General features: G+C 41.0%; 1 protein-coding gene across 4 annotated transcripts in view; it reads left to right on the top strand.

Moving 5' to 3' along the window:
- Window positions 1-23495, top strand: part of STAT4 (signal transducer and activator of transcription 4) — a 67541-nt gene extending 44046 nt beyond the window's left edge. Inside the window, exons 9-24 of one of the 4 annotated variants that reach the window (XR_007776508.1) lie at window positions 1061-1219; window positions 2039-2131; window positions 3321-3380; window positions 4736-4753; window positions 4840-4933; window positions 6069-6113; window positions 9856-9939; window positions 10805-10903; window positions 12774-12909; window positions 15725-15777; window positions 16798-16892; window positions 17369-17505; window positions 17634-17825; window positions 19163-19229; window positions 20003-20453; window positions 21369-23495. Coding sequence is in view for 3 of the 4 variants with exons in the window: in XM_050969512.1 (XP_050825469.1) it covers window positions 1061-1219; window positions 2039-2131; window positions 3321-3380; window positions 4736-4753; window positions 4840-4933; window positions 6069-6113; window positions 9856-9939; window positions 10805-10903; window positions 12774-12909; window positions 15725-15777; window positions 16798-16892; window positions 17369-17505; window positions 17634-17825; window positions 19163-19229; window positions 20003-20111; window positions 21369-21395 (1468 nt within the window). In the remaining variant the exon portion in view is untranslated. Of the gene's footprint in view, window positions 1-1060; window positions 1220-2038; window positions 2132-3320; window positions 3381-4735; window positions 4754-4839; window positions 4934-6068; window positions 6114-9855; window positions 9940-10804; window positions 10904-12773; window positions 12910-15724; window positions 15778-16797; window positions 16893-17368; window positions 17506-17633; window positions 17826-19162; window positions 19230-20002 lie in introns of all 4 variants that reach the window. The other 3 variants (XM_050969512.1, XM_050969513.1, XM_050969514.1) reach the window with 3 other exon arrangements.
- Window positions 23496-27659: the final 4164 nt, after the last annotated feature.

Here is a 27659-nt window from a genome sequence, read left to right on the forward strand (position 1 = left end):
CATGCTTTGACTCATTCAATGCAACACTTCACCAGGTTTGAAACAACAGGTCATTGTAACAAGTAGGAGTTAAAGGAGAGATCATAGCCTGTATTTGAAAATACCACAAGGCTGAAAAGGAAGTTGTCATATCTAGATTCAAAGTTCAAATTGGAACATAAACATCATTAAATTTGACAATTATAATGGAGCCAGAGAACATTCTTGTTCTATTCAGAGCCTTCCCAACACTTTTTTTTATGTTCCTGAAGCTTCCCCCCCCCCCCCCTCACTGGAAGAGATATAGTGAAGGTCAGCAAGGAAAAAGGGAAAGAATGGTAGAGGGGGAAAACAACCAAAAACAAAACCATTTTTCACTGTTGAAAAAGTTTTAGTTTTTCCATCAGAAAACTGACAGCAAAATGAAAATTTATATTTTGGATGAAAAGCTTCTTTTTGTTTTGTTACTAAAATATTTTTTTCAATAACATTTTTTTCAACCAGCTCTACCTGATCTTTTTGTAAGGACCTATGTGAATTTGTGACAGAGATATAACAGGACAAATCTTGAAGTCCTGGCTCAGTTTTTATCTACTCTTCACACAGTTATGGGAAGGGAAACTTTTTTCAGAGTCCCATATGGGATTTTAGCCACATAAATCTCATTAAAGTAAACTGTTAGCCAAGTGTGCTTGGGTTGGATTTTCACAGTCATCTCCTCACTTCTCTGGGATATAAATGTTCTTCTCTTAAAGAGCATGTTTTGCAAAAATACTACTGAGCTGTGGCATTATTGTCTTGTAGTAGTGGTTGCATATATATTTCTCTTTAGCAAGTCACAGGCAGCTTCAAGTCAGTGTCAATGAGGTCTTTTGGGAAAGGACTCATTTCTGAAGTGATATAGGAACAATTTGGCCAGTGGTTCACATGTATTCATTTAACTGGCTGAGGTTAGCTTGTCTAAGGCTAGTAAATGACGATCAATTCTAATATTATGATTTTTCTCACAAGAACGTCAGTAACTTATGTTCTAATAAGCAATTTATACGAGAGAATGTAACAATCATTTGTTCTGCAATAGTTTTACTCTGCTGGCAGAGAGTCTTTTTCAAATAAGAAGGCAACTGGAAAAATTGGATGAGCTGTTGACTAAACTGACTTATGACGGAGATCCTATTCTACTGCAAAGGCCTCACCTGTTGGAAAGAGTCAACTTCTTGCTCTACAATCTTTTCCGAAGGTACATCAGCTGTTATACATTTTGTGTGTTATTTAAGATGCAGGAATCTAACACAATTTATCATTGAAAAGAAAAAATGTGACCATATCTGCAGTGATTTTAGAGCTTGGTGTTTAAAGATAATTAGCACCTACAACACTAATAGACATTGGTAGGAGCCTGGGGATAGGAGTTTCACGAATCAGGCTCTTAAAGTTTTGTGGTCCAGTTCTGCCTTTGGATAAACATGCATAACTCCCATTGATTTCAACAGGAATCATTCATGTGCCTCTGTGAACAAGGCCTTGTGTGGGACTAGGGGATGCCAAATTTTTCCATGCCTCTCCTCCCGCCCCATGAGTGCCACACTCAGGCATCCCTTTTAGTTTCTTCCTTTTAAGTAAACCATATTTTGTTACTGTTCCAGCCCTGGTGTTTTGCCTATGCCGTGGATGTACCACATGTGTCTGCACTGTTAGCACATACCTAGGACTGGCCCTGTCTGAGAGCAAAATTTGACCATTTATCTTTAAAATATGACAGAAATGTGAAATAATTGTATTTCATGTTTTAGACGTTTTATTGGAACCAGTTTTGTAGCATGTTTTCCTGCTTCATTTGTGGTGGTGACTCTTTCCTATATCATTTAGTGGAATATGATATCGGTGTGCTATAATGTGTTCTATTACATTCAACTACTTCATTTTTTATGGGACTGAGATGTAGATCTGCCACTCCAATATGCATAGAAAAGTCACCCTCCATGATTTGAAAGCCTTTTGACTAGTTCTGTACAAAATTTATGCATGCTTTTAATCAAGCTATTTCTTTTCCAACTAGTTCATTTGTGATTGAAAGGCAGCCCTGTATGCCCACTCATCCCCAGAGGCCAATGGTACTTAAAACCTTAATACAGTTCACTGTCAAACTAAGGTAAGTAAAGGAAGACTAGCGTTAATTCCTTTATTTCCATATTACACTATATCCTGGGAGAGCCAACATTTAACACATTGGGCCAAATCATGATGACTACACTTAAGCAGAGATCCTATTGCCTTCAATGAGAATTTTCTTGCGTAAGGACATACATACACTGTGGTCCAAATTCTGCCACTTACAACTATACATGGAGTAAGATACTGCTCAACGTGAGTAAAGACTTCAGATGTTTGCCTGGTCACATTTTTAAAAAATAACTCCTTTATTGGATTATTGCTTTAATGACATTGCAAACAAAATAAGGCACAAAAACAAAGTGAATAATATATCTCATCACACAGGCCAGCTCTGCAGTAGTTTCAAGGCTACTCTGGCACACAAGCAAGGTAAATTACTGCATTTTTGGAGGCGCGTGTCTTCAACAGCTCTGAGCCTGAATTTACTCCCCACTGGCTCTTTGTCTGCTCTGAAAATAGAACTGGGTGGTGGAACTCGCAGCTGAATCCCATCCATGAGCAGTAAGAACAGAGGGAACAGGAGCATTCTTGTGTGGGGATGAGGTTACAAGAACCCCCGTGCTTACTATCCTCTTGATGTCTCTCACAACACAGCTGCAGGTCTTATGCATTCACACTTTGCCTGTGCCGTCCTAACTTTTGTCACATGCCAGCACTTATGATGAAGACGGAGGCACTTGCCACATTATCTCCCTCATTCCCTCAACTTAAGCTTGGGACCCTGCAAATCATGATGCAGCTCTGGGTACTTGGTCTGGTTTTCTTTAAAATGGGATTTTAGAGACCTTTGGCCTGGGTGACACTACCAGGGTGGGTTCGAACTAAGATACGCAACTATAGCGTAGCTGAAGTATCTTAGTTCGACTTACCTGGCCGTCCTCGCGGCGGTGAGTCAACTGCCACGGCGCCCCCGTCGACTGTGCTTACTCCTCCTGCCGAGGTGGAGTACAGGCATCGATTCGCAGATTGATTTATCACGTCCAGACGAGACACGATAAATCGATCCCCGATACATCGAACGCTACCCACCGATCCGGCGGCTAGTATAGACATACCCTTTGACTAGGGAACAACCAGCTTTTATTCTATAATGATAAATAATTTTACTATATAAAAGGGACAAGTCCTAGTTCTGATTGTTCAGTTTTACACTTTTTATTTCCCAGGCTGCTAATTAAATTGCCAGAGCTGAACTACCAGATCAGAGTGAAAGCAACTATTGACAAGTAAGTGACCACATTATACAGCTAGGGCTCACAGTCTTTGTTGCTGCTTTAGTTGATTTTAAAGTTGTTGTATTTTTAAAACACAAGACCTATTTGAATGTTAAGGAGGTCTATTAGAGTCAGTAACTGCAGAAAGATTTTCTTATGTTTAAAAAAAGCTTAATTTTTACTTGATTTTTTAAAATTCGAGGCAGCAATTCCAATGAAGATTTGTAACAGAAGCGGTGTGAAACACTGGTTTTGGCTGTCAGCAGCAGCATATTCACGCAAACCGTTTTTCAGCTTTGAGTCCTGTGGGATTGTGCCCCTGGAATTCTGCATTTACACCAAGCAAAAAAATTAAAGGGAACGTGTAGCAGTGCGACAACTCACCAGCGTGGCGCCTCCTACTGGATTTCCAGGGAATTAGCTCTTTTCCAGCTCCGGCATGCCCTCTGCCGGCTGATGTCTCGCCTGCCACTGGCCCCCATGTCCTTCCCAGACCCCGGTGCCCTTTGCCCAGGGGTTCTTCCCACCACAGTACCTCCCTGCTCTGGGTCTCCCCTCCCAGGGGAACCTCCAACCGTCTAAACCCACCTTGCCTCAGTGGCTACTGCCAGTCATCATCTAGCCCCCCCTCCCTGGGGCCAGCTGCAGTCTATAAAGCAGTCATCATCAGCAAGGGGGTTAGGACCTGCTGCCTGTCTCTGGGCTGCCCCTCTGCAGCCCCAGTACCCTTCTGTAGGCCCTTAACAAGACTTGCAGCCTGGGGTTTTACTAGGCTGGAGCTCCCCAGATCCCTCTGCCCTTCCCCAGTACTGCTGCACCCTAGGTACCCTGCTCAGCTACCAGACAGCCAGTTCCTTCTCTCTCAGGAGCTGGAGGGAGTGTTCTTTGAGCTCCTGCCTCACAGCCCTTTTATAGGGCCAGCTGTGACCTGATTTGGTTAGTGCTCCTTCTTCCCAGGTGTCTGTGCAGCAGGACATTCAGAGTGCATTGCTCTACATGCTGATGCTGTGTGCATGTCCTCCAGTCATTCTGTGCCCTGCTGTATAGTTGCCTATGTTTTCCCAGAATGCATTGATGCAAACATGGTAAGGCACAGTGGTGGCATATGGTTCTGATGGCAGAAAAAAGGCTGTGGGGGCACAAAGTGAATCATATTACTTATAACTAGCCACATGTCTGACTGATTACAGAACAAAAGTCACAGCTGGATTTGTACTATGGATGAACCTTTAGAGGCCAAGGCATAATTTAATCTGCTCTTTTTAAAAAGGCGCTATTTAATTTGAATGCATACTATATGTATTATATATATACATACACACACACTGGGTTACAGGATATATTTTCTCTTTTTTTTTTTTTTAAAGGAATGTGGCAACTGTAAGGTAAGGCTATAAAAGTTTGAGACTTCTTAACTTATCCCACATTATTTTATCTGCCATTGTATACATTGTTGTAATGTGTTTTCTAGTAATCGCAGATTTGTTCTATGTGGCACTCATGTCAAAGCTATGAATATGGATGAATCTGCAAATGGAAGTCTGTCTGTAGAATTTAGACATTTGGTAAGTTTGCCAGGTACTGTTCTTGTCATGTGACATTGGTAAAGCAATCACAGAATTTATTTTTTTTTAAACTTGAACAAGGAAAACTGTATCATTTCTACGGCTGTCTGTCTCTCTTGCTGCTTCACTATAGAGCTTCTACCTAGAACCTTTCACAGCCCCATTATGCCTGCTTTTTGTTGGGGTTGTAAAGAAACAGCACGCGTAGCCTCATAGTACTTGCTTTTACTCTCTTTATCAGGTATGTGCTATACAGTGCTCACTGTTAATACTCTACACAAGATTAGGTACCATGTACTTTCTGCTCTACAAACCAATCTCCCTCCCATCCCCTCTGTGTCCAAGTGGCTCTAGATTTTTAATCTGACTTCATATGATTTGTAGCTTTTGTGTTTCCATATTTGCTACTGATAATTATTTTGGATATTTTCTCGAATGAACAAATGAGCTGACAAAGTAGTCAAACATTAAATAAAGGAAAAGGGTGTTTGAAATATTTTGAATGAAAATTTTCCCATCAAAAATGGAGTTTTGTCAAAATCAACATTAATTCTGGGTCTCTTGTGTCCCCATTCTCCTGATTGGTCCTGCTGCCTGACCAGACTACATCTCCAATAATATGTTGTGGTCTCTTTCTGTGGCTTAACCACTGTGGGGCATCATAGAAGTCCTGCAAGAATGGAGTCTGCAATTAGAATGCAAGGCTTCACTTTTTGCATTCTTGTTTAGTTTTTTTTTTATTATGAATTTAGCTTTATTGAAATATTAGGAGTTAATTATGTATTTAAAAAACTTTTCTTTAAAATAATCACTGACTAAATAGATTTATCAAGAAACACCCTCAGAGCCTTAACTATAGGTATTCAGCGTAAATGGTGTACTTATCACAAGATTACCTAGTGCCATTAATTTATGGCAAGGCAAATTTTGATTCCACCAGCCATTTAGTGTCACGGGACAATTAATTACTATTTTGAGATACCTGAAGAAATCATATGTTAGTTTCTGAAGGATGCACAGCACAAATAGACTATCACTATACAACCATGGTAGTAAAACCACTGTAGTGAATACTGCTGCTAAATATTTCTGTCTATAAACTTCCTGAATATAGATCTTAATTTCCATTTTACAGCAACCCAAAGAAATGAAATCAAGTGCTGGAAGCAAAGGAAATGAGGTATAAGTTTTGGAATTTTTTTTTTTATGACTTTCAAATAAAAAATATTTTAGTATGGATTTCTGCTGATCTCATTTGTAGGCATGTTAGCTTTTGAAATAAACACAGTCATGATAAACTGAACAGTAGACAGTTGTAATACAATAAAAATACATGAGAAGTTTTCAGAAATATGTTTTAGAAGTTTGAATTAAAAAGCCTCAATTTTATACAACCAAGACAGTTGGATTAGACAGCAGGATATGTGTATCCAAATGCATGTGTTTCTTCTTAAGGAGTATTCTTTTAAATTGGGCCCAATATTTAACATTTTGTAAAAACAAAGTTTTAGGAAATCCAGAACAACAGATATGTTTCCACAGACTTATTTTTAAAAATGCAGTAAGAACAGTCCATGAAATAAGTAAACTAAGGGCCGAATTCAGAACTGGAATAAGGGTGTAATTGTATTTAAGTCAATCGAGTTGTGCCTTCAGTCAGCTTTGAATTTGGTCCTGCTTTGGTATTATTTATCAGAAGCTGGTCTTATTCGCCCCCTTGTGGTTAGGTTATAATATAAAACTTCAGATTTACAGAATAACTAACACACACTGTGGCCTATCCATGCTCTCTGACATTTGGGAGACTTATGTACAGTAAAAGTGAACAGATGTAATGTGAACAGATGTTGTGATTGACTGTATCCTAGAAGAGTCTAAAAGTATGCTTCCCCCATATACCCCAAAGAAAAATTTACATGACCTCAAAATAGGCATTTTCTTGCTCTCTAAAAAAACACACATTTTTAAATAGATACCATTAATATTGATGTAGGGGCATCAGTATAAATTAGTATTTCGAGTAAGTTTGCTATTGATCCTTAGGTTTTTTGTTTAATATTGGATTGAAACAAAAATTAGAAACCTACACCAGCGCTGGTGCTGTAACACACTCGCTCTTCAAAGCACTGCTGTGGGAGCACTCCCGCGGCAGCGCTGTACAGCTGCAAGTGTAGCCATAACCTCAGGGTCTGATTCTCTGTTGCTGTGCACCTTGTGAAGTGAATTTGCACTAGGGTAAATGAGTGCAAAGTGGGTGTAAATGCTACTGCCCTGCCCTCCCTTTGTGCACCTCTTGTTAAATTTGGATTTAGTAACAGATGCTATGTGCTTATCTTAGTTGTTGATGAGTCTTTCCTATTAAATCCAAAATCATCCAAGGCTAAATGCTCCCCTCCCTTTATGCAGCTCAGTGGGAAGCAAAAGAGCACTGATGGCATGAAGAAAAGTTGAGGCCTATGCAGATGGGACGGGTAGTGAAAGAGGATATTCCTCCAAGAGATCACATCCTCCCCCTGAGAATTTCTCAGTGCCAAGTGTCCACTCAAAATTAGTATCAGAAACCCCAAGTGTTCAAAATGTGTGCATCAGGCCCCCAAAGAATGTTATGAGATTATTTAAAGTCTCATAATTTTTAAATAATTAGTGTTTGGGGTTTTTTATTTGCCATCTAGGTTGTTAGCTTTTTAGGTTTTACCTTTTCCAAATTCTCTCTATATCCAGGAAGGGTAGCAACATTTGTTTAAAGAAAAGCCACAAAAAGTAAAGGGAGATTCTCACATAACCACAGATCTCCAGGAAATGGGACTTTAAGTTAAAAAAAAAATAAAACAAGATTCACAATAAAATTATGAGCATTGGCACCAGTGTGAGGGATATGGGCTGGATGGAAGAGAGGCGCTGGGAAAAGGCTGTACTTTGTGTACCATTCTTTCTGGTAAACGGGATCATATCCAGAATGCAGTTACAGCATTTCTGAGCAGCTGCATATCCTCTGATCATCTTTCTCCACCATCAGAGGGAGTCACAGCCATGCTGCCAGCATGTGGGGGAAGCCAGTGGCAGCAAGAGCCTTTTGTGTTGGGTGAGGACAAGAAACAGTACAGAGACAGTGATTCTATGTGAAGATCCTTCTGATTTAGCCATGCTGTTACTTCTGTTCTTACTCCTGTGTGTGGCTTATCTGGCCGTGCCACAAATTTGCTAGCATTCTCTCTGCTGCTGCTAGCCCCCACTTTCTGAGGTGATAGTACAAGCCTGTTGGTGGCTCCTTGTCCTCAAATCTTTTCTGCTGGGTACTTCCATTTGCTGCAGGCAAGAGGAGACTATTACTTTCAGTAGGATTATGGGAGCTATATAGCTAGTTTGGAATGTTTAAGTAAAACTGCTGGTGGATCCCTGCATGCAGTGACAGATGCCAAACTTCTACCAACTTCTGCCTTTTTATAAGCACAGAACTTGCTTTCCAAGTATGTCTGTGGTTACGGTTTTCAGATCTGCACTTCAAAACACATATGATCAGTGTTCTAGTCCTGTACGGGGAATTAGAGTTAAGCATTTTAGTTAACAGATGGAGACAATTGTCAATGTTCCATGCTGCAACTGCAATTGCAAAAAAATATACTGAGGCTCTAGAAAGGAATTCAGAAATGAGGTAGCACAAGTATCCTGCTTGGTTGTTCTAGCTGTTATTTGTGCCACACTGCTGCTGATCCTAAGTTCTGAAAAAAATGAGAAGGCAAAGGAGTGTAGTAGCTAGAATAGGCAAATAAGATCTCTCAAGAGGATTCAGGGAGCCTAGTGCAAAGCAATTTCAGGGGCCCATTCCATAAAAAAAAAAAGTTGCAATACTATAGAATACTATATTCTCATGGGGACCCCCTGTGGGGCCTGGGGCAGATTGTCCCACTTGCCCCGCCCCCCTGGGTGGCCCTGGGTCAGGTGCTTTTGAAAATCCCACTAAGCAGCTATCTGCACCTTTAGGTGCCTGAATACCTTAAAAATCTGGCCCAGGGCAGAGACAGTTTTTAATTCTATGCTTGGTTAGTTCTTCTATTCCAGGTAATTGTCCATGAAAGCCTATTGATTGGAAGGTTCTGCAGCTGTGGTTTATGCCACATGGGGGGGGGGGGGAGCAACTTTTTATTCAAACCTTAACTTAGAAGGTGAACTGCAAAGCCAGTGAAACTGTGCCTTTCATGGCTTTGGATGATGCATAAAGTTGACATCATGCATTTGGGTTTTCGTCTCACTTTTGGTTGTAAAAAATTATAAATACACTCTGTGAGCAGGGATTTGACCTTAACCCCTCCACAGAGCAAATCAGCTGGAAAGGAAGGTGGGCTCTAGCACACTAGAAAGCAAGATACACCATCCCTTTCAATGGTACAGAACAGTGCATGCACCCCCTGCCCACATGAGTGCTGAGCAGCCCTGGGAGATATGCCTGAGGCACAGTCTCTCCCTGTACTGCTACTGGTGCCGGAGGGGCTCCATGCAGCTCTTTATGCAAACTGCACAATCTAGCCTAATATATGGAGGAGCTGTTGGGCAACAGGAAATCTAAGTGAGCAGTTTGCTTAAGGTTTGAGGCTATCTCTAGAACTCGCAAAAAGCACAGTTTCTTTTGTTCATTTTTCACTTCAGTCTTTAAAAGTGCAACAATCCCTTTAACAATGTTTTCTTAGCTTCTTCAGAAAACTGCTGAAGTTTTAGCCAGCTTAAGGTCAGGGTACTGTATTTTTTTTATTATTATTTTTTTTAAAATCCCCTCGATTTTCCACTGGCTCTGCTTATACAGTATATTCAACTGACATATTTTCTTTCAGTGTTGTGTTCTCTGCAGTTTGGTTGTAGTCAGGCTGCCAAAACCAGTTTTAAGTGCCGAATTTGTTCACAGTTTTATAATGTGTTTGCTTCCTCAGGGCCCTCAGATGGTAACTGAAGAGCTGCACTCCATCAGCTTTGAAACACAGGTCTCCCTGTATGGTCTAACTATAGATTTGGAGGCGAGTGTTTTCACTGTTTTTATGTGGGGAAGAATAAGCAATTATTTGTCCTCAAGCCAAATAAATATCTATTACTTACAAGAGTTTGAGATAGAAGATGTACAGTACATAGATGTACAGCAACTTTTGAGTCATCTAATTGGCTAACTCTAATTGGCTCTGCACACTTCACTTTGTATAGCATAAATATGATGTTCTGCAGAGAATTTAGTGCACAGTCCTGCCCCCAATGAAGTTAGTGGCAAAATTCCCATTGAGTTCAATAGACGCAGGATTAGATTGCCCCATAGAACAGCACAGCATGCTGCTTTGAGAATATATATAGATAGATATATCTATCATATGGCAAGAGGAAGTTTTAGGGGCCCATGAAACACATGACTGCAGGTCTTCCTGACATCAGCCACACTATGATGCCTACAAGTGGTGAATGAGCCCTACAGGTCTCCAACAGTGCTAGAGATACCCTAGTCCCCTTCCTACCAGACAGATAACTGGCTGTTGGCAGCTATACTTTTATCAGCTGTATGAAAGAGCTGCACAGGCAGCCCCTGGCCACAGCTACAGCCAGCCACCTGGGTCACTGCGGAGTCCAGCACATATAGCTGAGCTCTGAGACTAATATTCTCTAGACATTTGGGGGCCCATCCCTTGGGTTCACAGACCAACTGTTAGCCAGCAACAGCACCCCAGCAACATGCCAAAAGATGAAGAGGTGATATTGAGACTATTACAGTTTCCAGTACTCCAAAACTATTACGCTAATTAAAAAAACCAACACATGCTATCAGATTAATACATTCCCCAATGAATGCCTTGTATGCAACACTCTGTAACGTTCACATACTTTTGTCTTCTTCACCAGACAAGCTCTTTGCCTGTGGTGATGATTTCCAATGTCAGTCAGTTACCTAATGCTTGGGCTTCTATTATTTGGTACAACTTGTTGTCTAAGGATTCTCAGGTAGGTTTTCAAATCAAATATTAATTTTCTGTATATTTCAAGTTTCTAGTTCTGCACTTGTCAAACAAATGTATCAGCAGAAAGATTTTTTTTTCCCCAGATCTTATACTTCTAGGAAATCTGGCCTTTTTTCCTGCACACACACACACACACACACACACACACACACGCTATATTGCAAATTAGCTGTAAATCACATTACATAATGTTAATCGTATTATTATTATAATAAGAGGATTGAATGGGTCTTTGGATCGAGATACGGTGCCTTTTTTACCTCCAGATTATCAGACCAAATGTAAGATAGTTTTCAGTCAGTACTGGCCTGTTACCATTTGACTGCTGGTTTTTGGTCTGTGTGAAATGACTTATTGGAACTTTCCAATCTATTTATTACTGATTTGTATTATCATAGTGCCTAGGAGCCCCCGGCATGTACTAGGACCCCACTCTGCTGCGCACCATACATAGTTCTTAGTGGACAAATATCATCATCACAGAATAAACACTCTCATCTGGCATGTTGGTAGTCTTGGTAAAGAGACCAGGGATGGAATGGGCTTGTAGATTTACTTACCCTTTCACTCTCTTGATGTGGTTTCTCTGGGGCAAATTGAAGGGGTGTACTTGGAAGTCTTGTACTCCTGTTTCTTGCCCTGTTCCTAATTTGTGAGTATATGGAACATCTTAGAAGATTGCCTTGTACTAAATACCATCAACCTATAGCATTCACAAACAGTAACTTCACTTGAAAAAATTATCCATGCCTGTGATTAATATATACTCACGTTTTATATAAAAGCTTTCATTATTCAGATTAATTCATTGCCATATGTAACTCACAGCTTGAGCATCACAGCTTGAACATCAGTCTGTCAAATTGGATACATAAGAGTTTCTGTACTGTATTAAATACAGTTTTCCCTCACTTATTTCACAGGAGTTAGTACTTTTATTAAATTAGAACATTATTAGTAAGTGGACTGGTACCACCTGCTAGTAGCCCCAACTTCAGGGAGATTCTCAGTCTGTGGGAGGCTCAGCACAAACTGCTAAGTTAGTCACATCAATTACCTTTACCAGCATTACTTCTACTGCATTGTGGAATAGCTCTAATAGTAGCTCTGAATGAGAAATTCCTCTGGTTTTTCAGTCAGGGTTTGGTGGTTGTCTGTAGATGTTGTGAGAAGAGAGTATGCAAGAAAGGATGTGTCCGAATGCCAGCAAGAATGGCAGCCCAAATGACAGTCCCTCTAGATATCAATTTTAACCCCCCAAAAAACTCTTAACCTAAATCTTCTGAGCACAGTCATTAGTCTGTTCTAGATTAAAGGATTTAAATGGTGGGGTGGGGGAATCTATCAGCCAGGCTATAAAAAGAATTTAACGTATTGCTATACAGGGTGTCTAAAGCAGTGGTTCCCAAACTTGTTCCACCGCTTGTGCGGGGAAAGCCCCTGGCAGGCTGGGCCTGAGCCAGTACCAGCAGCTCCTCTTGGCCTGGAGCAGCGAACCGGGGCCACTGGGAGCCGCGATCGGCCAAACCTGCAGATGCGGCAGGTAAAAAAACCCATCCCGGCCTGCCAGGGGCTTTCCCTGCACAAGCAGCAGAACAAGTTTGAGAACCACCGGTCTAAAGGGTTAGTTAATAGACTTGGCACACTGAAGTTGTGTTTGCCCCAGATGGAAATTGTCTTCTGAGAACACCTGCTCTTATTGGTCAGCTTTTCAATAGTTAGCATTGTTAGTCTCAGAAGAAAGTGCTGCTATCAAAACTAAGGCGCATCTGACTTCCTCTTTGCAGTTTGAAACATCTAATGTTTTTCAAAGTGGCTACCAATGTATAAACAAAGCATGAATTCTATTGCAGAACCTGGGTTTCTTTAACAATCCTCCTACTGCCACTCTGAGTCAACTCTTAGAAGTACTGAGCTGGCAATTTTCATCTTATGTTGGTCGTGGACTCAATTCTGAGCAGCTCAATATGCTGGCAGAGAAACTTATAGGTAAGAACCATAAAACTATGATAGCGGTTCAGTTTCCATTTACTTCTAAATATTACACATGACAGGCCACGATCTGCCCACTTGCAGGTTAGAGGTCAGAATTCATGCCCCAAATCCCCTCCTCCACCACCACCCTTCTTCCCCCACATTGTTCGCTAGTTCTAAACTAGTTTGTAAACACACAGTTTGCCTTCCTCCCCTTTGTGGTCTCATGTGCTATTGCCACAGATGACATCACTTTTCAGTAACACAACCACCTCCGCCACTCAACTTAGCATTGCCAATTGTTTGTTAATACTTTCAAAGTAAAAAAAGTATGTTTCCCCTTATTCATGACAAAAAGTGCCTCAGCTTGTGAACTTTCAGACCGTAAGGCAAAGCAAAAGGGTGTCATAGTTGCAACAAACTATGGTAAGCTTTGTTAAAGAGCTGTCAACCTATTATGAAATGAAAGAGCAATCTTGGTCTGTTTAAAAAAAAATACATATATATATATACATATATACACACACACACACACACACACACACACATATACACACCTTTTATCTTCTGGGTCACTTGTCTTCTGAAGGCAAAGAGGGATCACTCCTGCTCTGCTGATGAAGCAGGAGGACGGGGGGGTCTCTGTAGGCAGGAATTGTAATAGTTAAGTCCTAGTAAGCCTTCTAGTAGCAGGATGGTCACTTGAAGGTTGTCACTACCTGTCCTCCTGAAGGGAGATTCAGGCTTTGGAGGAGGCTGGTAGATTTATTTGTGGTTAAAAGGTGGAGAGGCTGTTCCTTCTAATGTCAGTCAGGTGGATATTGATTGAACTGATTGCCCTTTTTGATGGAGGGAGGGAAGAAAAGATGTTGACAAAACACAGGGGGCTCCTTAGCTAGATTTTAGTTTTGGTGGAGGTTGAGGTGGGGAGCTGTCAGGATTTCCCCCCCCCATACACACTCTGAACTCTGGGGTACAGATGTGGGGATCCACAAGAAAGACCCCCTAAATTTATTTTCTACCAGCTTAGGTTAAAACTTCCCCAAGGCACAAATTCTTTTCCTTATCCTTGGACGGTATTGCTGCCACCATCAAGTGATTTACACAAAAATTCAGGAAAAGGTCACTTGGAATCCCTATCCTCCCAAAATATCCCCCCCCCAAGCCCTTCACCACCTTTCCTGGGGAGGCTTAAGAATAATATACCAACCAATTGGCTTAGCAATGTGAGCACAGACCAGACCCTTTGTCTTCAGGACACTAAAAATCAATCAGGTTCTTAAAAGAACTTTATTCATAAAGTAAAAGAATCACATCTGCAAAATCAAGATGGAAGGTAACTTTACAAGGCAAAAAAAGATTTAAAACACAGAGAATTCCCTTCTGGGCTCAGCTTCATAGTTACAAAAACAGGAATAAAACTACCTCTGTAGCACAGAAAAATTCACAAACCAAAACAAAAGATAACCTAATGCATTTCCTTGCCCTACTTAACAATTTCTGTTGTTTTAGATGGATTATTCCAGGTATATTTTTAGGAGATATTATACTCACTTGACTTCTCCCTCCATCCAGAGAGGGAACAAACAACAAATCCTTCCCCCTAGATTTGAAAGTATCTTCTTTCCTCATTGGTCCTTCTGGTCCAGTGCCAACTAGGTTATTTGAACTGCTTAACCCCTTACAGGTAAGGTGATTCAGTACAGCTGCCAAGGAGGAATTTTATGCACCCTTCCCTCTATATTTGACAGGAGGATACTTCTGAGGTGCAGCAAAGGGGATTAAAGCAGCTGCTAATGGTTTGGGGAAGGCTGCTGCAGGAGGATTGGGAGGGGAAGGCAATTTGTCTAGGAGAATGAAACCACTTTTTTCAATAGCTTGTTGTACAGGAGGAGGGAACATCCAGATTAGAGCCACTTCCTGCAGTGAAGTGATGGTGGTGCAGGTTGGAGAGAGATGCAGTTGTGCATGTCTAATGTGCACATAGTCAGCCTCTTCCAGGGCTGGGATCCAGAGCTGCAACCACAATAAAATTTGAGGGAAGAGATTAGGAATGAGAATGCAAAAGACCTGCAGCCACAACAAGGGGAATCATAAGTACAATAGAAAAAAAAAACTGAGGGAAGGACATGTTTGCATTCCCCCAGGGATTGTGTCTGTACCTGAATCCTTCTTCTGCAAGATGATCAGGCTGAAAGATCTCCCCTCCCAGCTCCCACTCCTTCCCCAAACAAATGATCTAGCCTATTACTGGATAAATGTCTGGGACCTGGTGCAATTTCTGAGTGCCATTCCCTGACTAAACAAGATCTCCCTCCTCTTGTATCTCAGTAACTAGAAGAAAAAAAAAGTTAGAATGAGGTTGGTTTTATTTCACAGAAGATTCATGATTTCTTATTTAGACATTAAAGATTTGAAACAATACGACTAATAACTACATGTTAAGTGATGTTACTCTAAGAGTACTATATTTATTCTCTGCTAGCATTTACAGAATAATAAATTGGTAGGGACATATGTATCATAAAAGATTTTCTTATTAGAAATTTGAACAGAAAAGTCTCAGATAAAGTGAAGCCCATGAGCAGCAAACTCTGATTAAAAAGTGGAACTCTGTGTTTAAGTTGATATAGAACAGAAGTCCCAAGTTGCTTCAAAGCATTGCTGTAACGTTTACATTGCAAGTCCACCTATAGAGAAACTTTGCTTGTAGTCATGTTGTTCTGTTAAATGTCATGTACAGTGTAAATGCTTTAATATTCAAATATCACAAATGAACCTATTTCAGGAACTTCAGACAAAGGGACTAATATTTCTTTTTAAATTTTAGGGCAACAAATTAGTTACACTGATTATCAACTGTCCTGGGCAAAGTTCTGCAAGGTATGATTGTAAAAAAAATTAAAATATTCTTTTTTCCTTTGAGCGCCTGCTTGCAGGCTTAATTTTGCCCCTTTAACATCACTGACAAACCTCCCACTTGACATGTCTGAAATCAAGATTGGCCCCATCCTGAGCTGCCCTATGTCAGGATTTCCAGGCCTAGCACACTTAAATTAAATTCTAAAATGCTGCTTAGTGGAAAGAAGCAAAAAGGACCCTAATGGTTAAATCTGGCTGGGAGAAGTTCATGCCCTAAACCACAGTGGGTCACCATTTACTCCACAGAATGACCTGTCCTAAAGTTGTTGAAACTGAACTATTTTTTAATAGAAGATATTTTAATGGCGATGCAGTTTAAATTGGCACATACGGGCCATCTCTAGAAAATTAATGGCTTGACCATTAGTCGGTAGTTTTGTCTGAATCTTCTTTGACCATTCCAGTTAGCTTACAGCTGACTTAAGAAACCATAATCACTGATAGGAGCCAGACCCTAAAATTGTTTTAAAAAGTTAAATTACTCCAAATGCTCATTTGTGAACTAAAACAAAGATACTTCAAGAACTGATTGGCTGTAAATCAATACATCTAAATACTTTGGTCAGAATCAGATAAAAATACTGAGTATGGAAAGTAAATCTAATGCATCTTTAATATGAATGCATTATTTAAAATATTTGTAATATTTGAAGATTCTTGGAAGGAAATAGCTGTGTTCTGTGCTCTCAAGCTGTAGTTTCATAGGGAGGGAGAAATGTAATATAAACATTAATTATTCTAAATAAAGAATGTAAAATGAAGCACTTCCTCTAAAAATCTTGAAAAGCAAATCATAGATATTTTGTTTTTACACAAGATAGTAAGATTTGAATTGCTGCTTTTAATATATTTCTCTATCATTCTCACATAAATAGAAACTAGAACTATTCCTGTGAAAATGACAGGAACATGCAGCATTGATACTGTGTTAAAGATGTAGTTGAAATTATCTTTTTATTTGTTTGTTTGTTTTACCAATAGGAACATTTACCTGGAAAGTCATTTACCTTTTGGGTATGGCTCGAAGCAATACTGGACCTAATTAAAAAACACATTCTTCCTCTTTGGATTGACGGGTGAGCAATATACTGGCAACTGTCCATTAACATAACATGTTTATCTCATTTGTCCCTTCTTTTTATTAAGTCTACATTCAGCATTAAAGAAGGGAATTTCCAAAGGCTTAAAATCTCCAAGTATGCCATATTGTTTGCATTTATTTGTAACCTGAAGAAAACTCTCCTGAAACTATTCAAAGTGGATTTTAGATTTCTCCTTTATGGACTCAGTTAGTTTACAGGCAAGTAATATGATACATTTTGTCATGCTCCACACTGTGATGGGGGCCCATGCTGTGTTCCTGTGGAGATAAAACTCCCACTAACGTCATGTGGGGCCTTTGTGAGGTCTATAGCAGTGGGCCCTATAAAACCAGCCTTTGACTTGATTGGTGCTTATCTGACATTGCAAGATAAAAGTTGGGAAATGAATGCCACAGAAAGGATACTGTAATTACTTTGTAAGGAAAGCCATGATTTTCTTATACTTGCAGGTATATAATGGGATTTGTAAGCAAGGAGAAAGAACGAGTTTTGCTCAGGGACAAAATGCCTGGAACATTTTTATTAAGGTTTAGTGAAAGCAATCTGGGAGGAATTACCTTTACCTGGGTGGACCCGTCAGAAAATGGTAAGTGCAGCTTAAAAGTGTAAAATTCAAGGCAACCTAAACTATAAATGATAGGTGAAATGTGTAGCTGATTATGACTGTTGACCTCTTTGCCTATTCACAATTATATTGCCTTTGTCTCTTTACAGGAGAAGTAAGGTTCCACTCAGTGGAACCCTATAATAAAGGTCGTTTAACTGCGCTGCCATTTGCTGACATTTTGCGAGATTACAAAGTGATTTTGGCAGACAATGTTCCTGAAAATCCACTGAAGTATCTGTATCCAGATATTCCCAAAGATAAAGCCTTTGGCAAATACTACAGCTGTCAGCCAAATGAAGGTTGGGCTCTATAGTCTATACTTATCCTTTTTGGAAAATAACATTAAAATCAGATGATATGCAAATTAGCTTTTTTCTAAGCAAAACAAAATGTTTACTTGTGAAAACATTACCTCATTTTATGGAATGCCTTTATAAAAACTGTACTTGTTTTCTCATGCACCCCCTATCTGCCTATTGTTTCCACCTGTTGTCTCTTGTCGTATACTTAGATTGTAAGCTTTTTGGGGGAGGGACTGTGTTTTTGTTGTGTGTTTGTTCAGCACTTAGCATAGTTGGACTCTACTCTATGAATTGTAGGTAGTACAGCAATACAAATAATAACAATGACACATAGGCGGGTCTACACTGGGGTTAGGGGGAGGATCGATCTAAGTTATGCAACATCAGCTTATGAATAACGTAGCTAAAGTCGACATACTTAGATAAACTCACCACGATGTCTTCACTGCGATATGTTGACAGCCGACACTCTCCTATCGACTCCGCCTGCTCCTCTTGCCCTTGTGGAGTACCGGAGTCGATGGGAGATCACGGGGTGGCCGATTTCTTGCGTCTAGACTAGATGTGATAAATCAATCTCCGCTGGATGAATCGCTGCCCATCGATCCAGCGGGTAATGTAGACAAGCCCTTAGGTACGCACAAGCTAAGAAACATCTCTGTGAAAGCAGTCATATTAGAGGAAGTTATTCAATTCATTATTTACAAAAATACATTTACTTTCAAATTACATTTCTTTGCCCATGTTTCAGACATTTATTTTTATTTCTAAGACCACTTATTTGTCTGCTTCCAGAATTATGTAGCAGTGTCACTTGCTGTATCTTCAGTTCCAAGAACCTCTCATTTGAGGTTCAGGAGACTTACTCTCATGGGCTATTTGCCAATACTAACTTATAATTCCAGATCCCATGCAATATATATTGACTAAAATTGCCAGTGTAGTCAGAATTACTTATGAATGAATACAGTCCTATTTTATCCTCTCATGAAAGGTTTCAGTTAAATGCAAATGTTTGAAGGATTGGCTTCTAAAGGCCCAGACCTGCATAGACTTGAGCACATGCCTATAATGCATTTCAGTACCCCTCATGACTTCAAAGGAACTTCTTAAGTGAGTCCAGTTACTTATGTGTGCAAGTCTGTGGAGATTCAAGTCCTGTCTTGTTGCCCATGTTCTTGTTGCCCATTTATGATTAAAAAAATAGTTATGTTTCCCTTTCAATACATTATGCTCTGCAGCTTTCAAAATATTTGTATTAAATCTCAGTAAATAAGAAGCATAGAAACTTTAGGGCATTTTAAAAAAATTTCTTAATGTTGATGCTTTTTTAGTCTCAAGACCTACAGAAGGAGGGGTCAAAGGTTATGTCCCTGCTGTATTTATCCCAATCTCCAAAATGTGAGTAATCTAAGAGCTGTTTTACACTTTGGATGTTTTTCATTAAGTCTGTGTACCTCCCTTCACCCCACAGTTTCTTTGATTCCATTTTTTTCCCCATGGAAATACCTAGTGATATCAACACAGAAATATGAGCCCCAATTCTCTGGTCTGGCAAAGGAGTGCGTGCTCAGTGTAAGTCTGGGGAAATAAGTAAAGAGGGATTTAAAAACCACCTTTTCTCCCCCAGTCCTGGTGCTGTCTATGCATCAGGAGGGTATGCAAAATAAATTAGAGCAGCCTTTAGGCTCCTCTAATGTGTTCCAGCTTTTAATGTCCCCCAGAATCTTGTGTATGGTAGCTGGGTTTTACCTTTATTTCCCTGACTACAGCTTCAGCATGAAGTGGCCAGAAAGTGGTGAAGGAGCTCCTCTGCAGTTCTAGATCACAGGAAGATCCCCCTATGCAGGCAGAATTAACAAATTAAACCAGGTTTAGGGCACCTTTGTGCTCCTGGAGTAGCACAATGTGTACAACATGTTTGTGTGTGTGCCAGCAGCTATATCTTTTCAAGGTATTCTCATTATGTTGTTGGCTAATAGAACATTAGCATGCAGTTGGCTCTGTCACAGGCTACTTGCTGCTAAATCAGTGTTACCCAAACACAGATCTACCATGGAATGATTATTTCCATGTCAGCATCCCTTATTGATGCATTAAGTAGCAAAGGGGTTTCTTCCCATTATTTCCTAATAATCTTTAAGGTTATTTATTTTATTTGTGTTTCTTTTAAGCCTATATGATTCCACAGATCCACATTCTCCATCAGATCTTCTTCCCATGTCTCCAAGTGTTTATGCTGTGCTGAGAGAACACCTGAGTCCCACAGTAATTGAAACTGCTGTATGTTGCAATTTTTTTCATTCATAATTTACCACTAAGCAAATGAGGTCTGCTTTGTGGAGAGAATGGCGAGAAAGGCTTCTTTTGCAGTGCAAAAGGGTGAGAGTAAAGTTGTAACCATTAAAAGGTCAGCACTTGCCTGCAGTTCCCATTCAGTTCTTTCCTATTCTAAATGCAGAAGAATTCTTCAGTATGGTACAAAATGTTGTCTTTTTCATGGTAACCATTGTACTATGAACTTTGTATCTTAGAACATTGCAATGCAGGGATCTCAAAATTCCATGCAAGGATCTCCAATTTCTGTACACACATTAATTTAAGCTTCAACACCCATAACTGTATGTAAGTATTGTACCAATTTTACAGATAACAGAGGGCTTGATTCACCAATTACCATGCATTTTATGTAGTTGCCATTTCTGATTTGGTAGCATTTTACAGATACTTTGTACTTATGAAAATGACTGCTTCATCTGCATGGTGTAGATGACTCTGTCTCAGGGATGTTAAAGGTGAACTGGAATGTCTTAACTAAACAAATATAAAACATTCATTAAAAGTCCATTTAGAGACTTAAGTTACATTACAAATTACATTACAAATGTACAAATTACATTACAGATTTTAAAATAATTTTCTATTTTCCTTGCCTGCAAAGAACTGCATTCAGAGCTTGGTGCAGAACATGAGGCAGCTCAGCCTCAAGTTGCACCCAAAGCAGGAGAGGTTCTTACATTTCTTATCCTGGTTTAAATATTTGGGGACCAAACCTGGCTGGTGTGATTTGAAGCTCTCCCATCACCATCGGCTTAGTAGCATCTTCACTAAAGCACTACAGCAGCGCAGCTGCAGCTGGGGCGCTGTACGTGAAGACAACCACGCAGGGTATGGCAGGAGGGAACTTTTAGTGTACAGTAGCAGAGTCCATGTGGTGAGTTAGTGCACAGCAAGTGCTATATATCCACTTCTCAGCTTGCCACATACTAAGTCTCCATGTAAACAAGCCCCTAATTTCCCCAGAGTGTGAGTGAGTGCGTGGGGCAGCTCCCTCTGTATAGTTCTAGAGTCTGAACCTAAACTCCTAGTGTCTCTTTAAGTGGCTAGGGTAGGGAACCGTTACATACGTCAGGGCTTTGTTTGCACTGTAAGTGTGTGTTTGTCACTGAAAGTAATTTGAGCAAATTGTGGCTTGTTTGTTTCATTTTTATATGCAGCAAGAATTTCCTTAAAGCTGATGTTTTCATTCCTCTCTTTTAGCTGAGTTCTCCATATTCAGCTGACTGAAATTCAGACACCATGAAGAACAACAAAGCAGCCAAAATACTTTATGAAATGAAAGTTTAAAAAAAGAAGTTGTTTCTGCAGCTTTGTAAATAAGGGTTTCCTGGAAGCCAATGCGATGTTCTTCTTGGGCCTACATGTACTTTCAAATGCATGTAAATCAGAAGCCTCCCCAGGGAAGTCACTGGAGTTACAAACATCTGGCATCATTTGGGTCCTGCCACTGAAGTTCTCACTCAAGGGAATATTACCTCTTAACTCAATGGGCCAAATCCTTCCCTGGTGTCCAACTCCATTGACTTCAGTGGCATTACACTAGGCATGAATTTAGCCCAGCGGGTCTGCTTATGGAAATAAGGACTGCAGTTTTGCTGTAAAATAAGACTTACGGTAGGATGGAGATGTTCTGTTCATGAAACATTTTGAAAGCAAGACTTTAGAATAACTAAAGAGATTTAAGATGTGTTCAGAAAAATCAGGATTTATGCTGTCCATTTCATGTTCTGTTTGTATAATGTCTATTTCTTTGGCTTTTATTTTAAATTAAAGGTTCGCATCCATCCCTTCATGACACTGACCGTAGGTGCTAGGAGTCAGCTTTTCCTGCCATGAACGGCTTTCAGTACAAAGGGACAGATTTTATCTTCCTGCAGTAAAGGGGGAGGGAAGAAGGAGGAGAAGAGAATAATGGGAATAGAAGAGTTCTCTAGAAACTCTGGAGCAGGGGTGGGTAGTAAATTAGTTTTTGCTAAGGTCTACATTTCTCGGTCAAGGTCCAGACTCCAGAGAAAATAATAAAAACAATAATAAGTAAATAAAAAAATGTCAGGGTCCGTTTAAAAGTATCTGGCGGTCTGGATTTCTCCCGCAGGCCACCTATTGTTTACCCCTGCCCTAGAGGCACTACACTTCAAAGGTCACTAAATTTCTGTACCTCCATTCTGCATCTGTAAAGCAGGGTTAATAAAATCTCTCTGTCTTGCAGTTCAGTTGTGAGGGTAAGTGTATTCAGGGTTGCGAGGCACTACGATGAATACTTCAGAAAAGCCCATAAAGAAAGAAAACAGTCCTTATTCAATGCAGGTTTTGGATGATGTGCCATTATCGAGGCCTTAGGGACACACAGAATGATTAAAAAGGATACCAAAGACCTGCTTCATTTGCTGAGTACTGTCCAACATGCGCCTGGTCATAGTGCAAAGTTACAAAGAGCTAAATTACCTCAGATATAGATGTAAATAAGCAGAATAACCAGTTCTTAACATAAAAGATTATTTGCCTTTTTAAAGCAGCCAAGTTACTCTTAGTCATGACATCTGTCTTTTCTCAGAATTACCCATGAAAATTAACTGTTTTAGAATAACTCAGACACTGACAATTTACAAAAGAAAGATAGATATCCAAGTTCTTCCTGCGAAGTATGCAGTGTTGAGCATACTTAATTGTGCATGCAAAATGTGCATTTGTACAAGCAAATGGTTAGGTACAACATAGGCCTGGTCTATGCTAGAGATTAGATCAGTTTAACTATGTTGGTCAGGAGTATGAAAAATCCACAACCCAAGTGGCGTTGTTAAACCAATCTAAGTCCTCATGTAGACAGCACTGTGTCAGTGGAAGAATTCTTCTGTTAACCTAATTACTGCCTCTTGAGAAGGTGGATTACCTATGCACATAGGAGAACCTCTTTCTTCAGTGTAGGTAGTGTCTACAGTGAAGTGCTACAACTGCGCAGCTGTGCCACTAGAGCATTTTAAGTGTAGGCAAGCCCTTTGGCACCTGAGATGAAATCCTGGTCCCACTGAAGACAATGAGAGGTTTGTTATTGACTTCAGTGAGTCCAGGATTTCATGCCTACTCTCCACTCCAACCCCCCCACCGCCGTCAAAAAAGAGTGACCCTCAACATTTACCATACAGTTTTGTTTGTTAGGCCTTGGCTACACTCACACTTTACAGCGCTGCAACTGGGGTATGAAAAAACACTCCCCTGAGCGCTGCAAGATACAGCGCTGTAAAGCGTCAGTGTAATCAGGGCAGCAGCGCTGGGAGCGCGGCTCCCAGCGCTGCACGCTACACCCGTAAGGGATGTGGTTTACATGCAGCGCTGCCGCTCCGACTACGCTCACACTTCAAAGCGCTGCCGCGGCAGCGCTCCCGCAGCAGCGCTCCCGCAGCGCTGCCGGGGCAGCGCTTTGAAATTCCAAATGTAGCCATACCCTCAGGCGTCTCCAAAGGTATCTTACTAAGGCCTTTTGTGGGCCATCCCTGGAGGCTCTCCCATTTAAATAGATAATGTACCTGGGATCTGAAAGCAAAACGATACCAATGTATTACCTTTAGTAGGCCTGTTTTAGCTCTTAGCCTGGTGGCATGGCTGATAGCTGATAGTACTATAACATTAAATTGAAAACTTCTAGAACAATCTTGTGACCAGAGGAACAGGAATCCTGAGAAGTGAAGGTCAGTGCACAGAGCCACTATGAGCATCTCCGAGTAGTAACATAGGGAAGAATCTGCTGGGGCAGGGATGCAAGATCAGAGTATATGGTTAGAAACGGAATAAGCAGTAGAGAATCCAGCTCTTCCCCACTAGTATTGTCCTCAGTTGTAAAGTGTCAGGAAAGCAAAGGGAGAGCCCCAATGATCTGATTCACCTGGCATCTCCTTGCTGTGCAAATGGAGTATGTCTAAAATAAATGAATAGATTTTTTTCGATGTCTAGTCTGAATGATTTGTGCCTAGTCAGGGGGATGTAGTCAGATTTTGAAAACCCCATGACCATAAGTAATTCTCCAGAAACATGGCACAGAGCTGATATTAAACCGTGTACATAGTTTCATAATCTCTGTAATTTATACATGACGAATAGAAATAAAATTAGATTTTGTTTTGCTGTTGGACACTGGGTCTTGTGGGACTTTTAAAGATAAGACAAAAGTGGAAGCATTCAGTCGCCTTAGTTGTTCCTGAGTCTGAACCACCAGTGTGAATTGAGATATTTAAAGACGCAAGCATCAAATTCATCCCGCATCTGCCACCACACAGTTTGTTTAACCTATAATGCTTCTGTGACCTAGTGGGGAGCCAGCTGTAGTCACTCAATTAGGGTGAACTGCAAAGAATGGGGCAGACAATTCCCATAAACCTGGTGGATATTCCAATACTTAGATTCACCAAGACAGCATAAAACATCTTCTTTATTACCTTACTTGTTGCTCAGAAGTCCAAACAACACAGTGATCTAGCCTCAGACCTCCATCTGTGTACCCACATCAAATATGATGAAAATTTCTGTAAATCTTATTTCATCATATAAAAGAAAAGGTTCCACCAATCCCAAAGGACCACACACATAACCTCCAGGTTAATGAATGTTTCAGCTCTTACCCAAATACACGCTACAGCCAAGGCTTATTAACTAAACTAAATTTTATTTAAAAAGAGAGAGTATGGTTAAAAGATCAATAAACATACAGGTATGAGTTCAGTCCATTGAGGTTTCGATTCATATCAGAGATGGTGAGCTTTGTAGTTGCAAAGAGTTCCTTTAGAATTCAGTTCATAGGTCATAGTCCAATGATCAAATTCAGGGTGTACCAGCTGTGGCAGAGCTCCAGCCTTGTCCCCGTGGGTCCCACACTTCCAGACAGTTTATGCTAGCTCAGGGGTTGGCAACCTTTCAGAAGTGGTGTGCTGAGTCTTCATTTATTCACTCTAATTTAAGGTTTTGCATGCCAATAATACATTTTAACATTTTTAGAAGGTCTCTTTCTATAAGTCTATAATATATAACTAAACTATGGTTGTATGTTAAGTAAATAAGGTTTTTAAAATGTTTAAGAAGCTTCATTTAAAATTAAATTAAAATGCAGAGCCCCCTGGACTGGTGGCCAGGACCCGGACAGTATGAGTGCCACTGAAAATCAGCTTGCGTGCCGCTTTTGGCACTCATGCCATAGGTTGCCTACCCCTGTGCTAGCTTCAGAGACCCTGCAACCCTTCACGTAGCCCTTCTCTCTCTAGGGCCAGGGTTACAGCCTACTGAGCCCTTTTCATCATAAGCCAGCAAGGAGGTTGGTGAGAGAACTCCCACAGTTTCTGTTGTCCCTACATGCTTATTCCAGAACAGCTTAGCCTCCTGTACTGACAGGGGCCTGTATCCCACCCCCCGGAGGTGTTTCTGTAGTGACATGTTGGGGGAAACCCAGGCCCACCCTCTACTCCGCGTTGCAGCCCAGGGACCTTAATGGCAGAAAATGTTGGAAGCTGACCTTTCACCACCAGAGCTGCTACATTTCTCTGGGCCACTTCCCCACAGCTCCCCTGCTTCTGTCTCTTAATGCTTCGTCACCCTTACCTTAGGGCTCCCTTTCCAGGGGCTTGAGGGTGTCTTCATTATCTAGTCCTTCAGCCTCACTTCCTCTCCTCTGGCTCTCCTCAGCCTGTCTGGAGTGAGCCCTTTTATAGTATCAGAGGGGCCTAATTAGTCAGGTGTTCACATTAGCTTAACGGCCTCACCTGACTCTTTGCAAGTTAATTGGAATCAGGTGTTCTCATTAGCTTGGTGCAGACCCTGCTCTGGTCAGGGAACAGAAAACTGGTTATCCACTGGCCAGTATATCTGCCTTCGACTACTCTGCTCTACCCTACTGGCCTGGGTCTATCATGCAGCATAACTGGGATCTCAGTCTTGCGACTCAAACTTCCCCTGATGAAGCCTACGCAGATCTGAGATGACAGAGTCAGGACTCAAGGATCTTGTATACATCATGTCTTTTGACAAGTTGGAGTTCCTCAGGGTAATTAGGATAACTTTGAAGAAGGTCCATCACTGGTACTTAGCTATATGAATTAACATAAAGCCATTTGCTTGTTCCTCCACCATTCACAGTACATTTCAAAGAGAGATGAATACTGAGATATCCCTTGTTTACAATTCATTTAAATTATAGGATGTTCTTTTGACCTCTGAATTATCAGAATACAGCATAGACAGGGATTGTTGATTACATTGTTGACCCTACTCATACATATGTAAATACACAAAAACACAAACATTATTCCTCCATGTCTTTTGAGGGTTATTTATTTTGCAGGATGTTTAACCCATTCTATCCATGCATCACAGCGTCTAAAAACAAAACAAAAAAATGCTGCATATTGAATGTTCTTGACCATGTAAACCGCCTAGACGTGTGTGTTAATCTCTGCTCTGGCCAATTGGAAACAAAAGGCTAATAGTCAAAAAAATCAGATTTGAAAGAATAAGACCCTTTGGGAACACAGATTCTTCGTCAAGTGCTTGCTCATGTCCATTCCATATTAGGTGTGTGTGCTCACCACGTGCACCGGTGCCAGAAGTTTTTCCCTCAGCAATATCCGTAGGGAACCAGCTCTGGCACCTTTTGGAATGGCACCCGCATGGTGTGGTATAAGGGGTCTGCCAACTCACCCCATCCTCAGTTCCTTCTTGTCATCAGTGACAGTGCTGGAATGTCTGCTGCTTTGGCTAGCATTGATTCCTTCTCTGTTCTTGCGAACTTTGAAATCCTATAAAATAGGTATACATAGTTGGTAGTTTTCTTAGTTACCCTTAGTAGTAGTCTCAAACTCTGTTAGTCCCGAACGGGACCCAGCCTTTAAGCCCTGATCCCTAGGCTTTAAGCCCTGCGATCACTGTGAATGGCCTATGCCCATTAGTGATCCACATACCAGCTGCCTAAGGTGCTTAGGCAAGGGGCACATAAGTGACAAGTGCCATATCTGCAAGTCCTTTAAACCTAGGACGAAGAAGGAGTGTGATATCTGTCCGAAAGAGCTCCTAATGGGGTTGGCACTCACTTTGGCACTGGAGCAGTGGTCCAACTCCGCACTGAGCACCGTGGCCGACTCCGCTGGCACTGTCCACAAGCTGGCACCGGTTAAGAAGCCAAAAAAGACTTTGAGGGGAAGATCTCCGACCTCCCGCAAGGGAAAGGAGAGGGCAGGGGGCGAGCCAAGACCTGTGTCAGGCAGCTCAACATGCCCCTCGGGAAGTCAGGCCCCAGCTCAAATTGAGCGGTGCAACCCATCCTATCCCATACCTTGCCTGAGATTCTGGATAGTGATGCAGGCACCAGCCAGCTTCAGGTGCCATCGGTGCCCGAAGCCCTTCAAGCAGCTCAGGCGATCCTGACACTCCCGGTGCTACCCACACCAGCTCCTGCAGTACCCTAGTCTTGGGGAAAATCTGCACTGGGACCTATTCGTGTGTCCCCGCCTCAGC

This window comes from Gopherus flavomarginatus, chromosome 10 (genome assembly GCF_025201925.1).
Source record: "Gopherus flavomarginatus isolate rGopFla2 chromosome 10, rGopFla2.mat.asm, whole genome shotgun sequence".
Classification (NCBI taxonomy): Eukaryota; Metazoa; Chordata; order Testudines; family Testudinidae; genus Gopherus; species Gopherus flavomarginatus.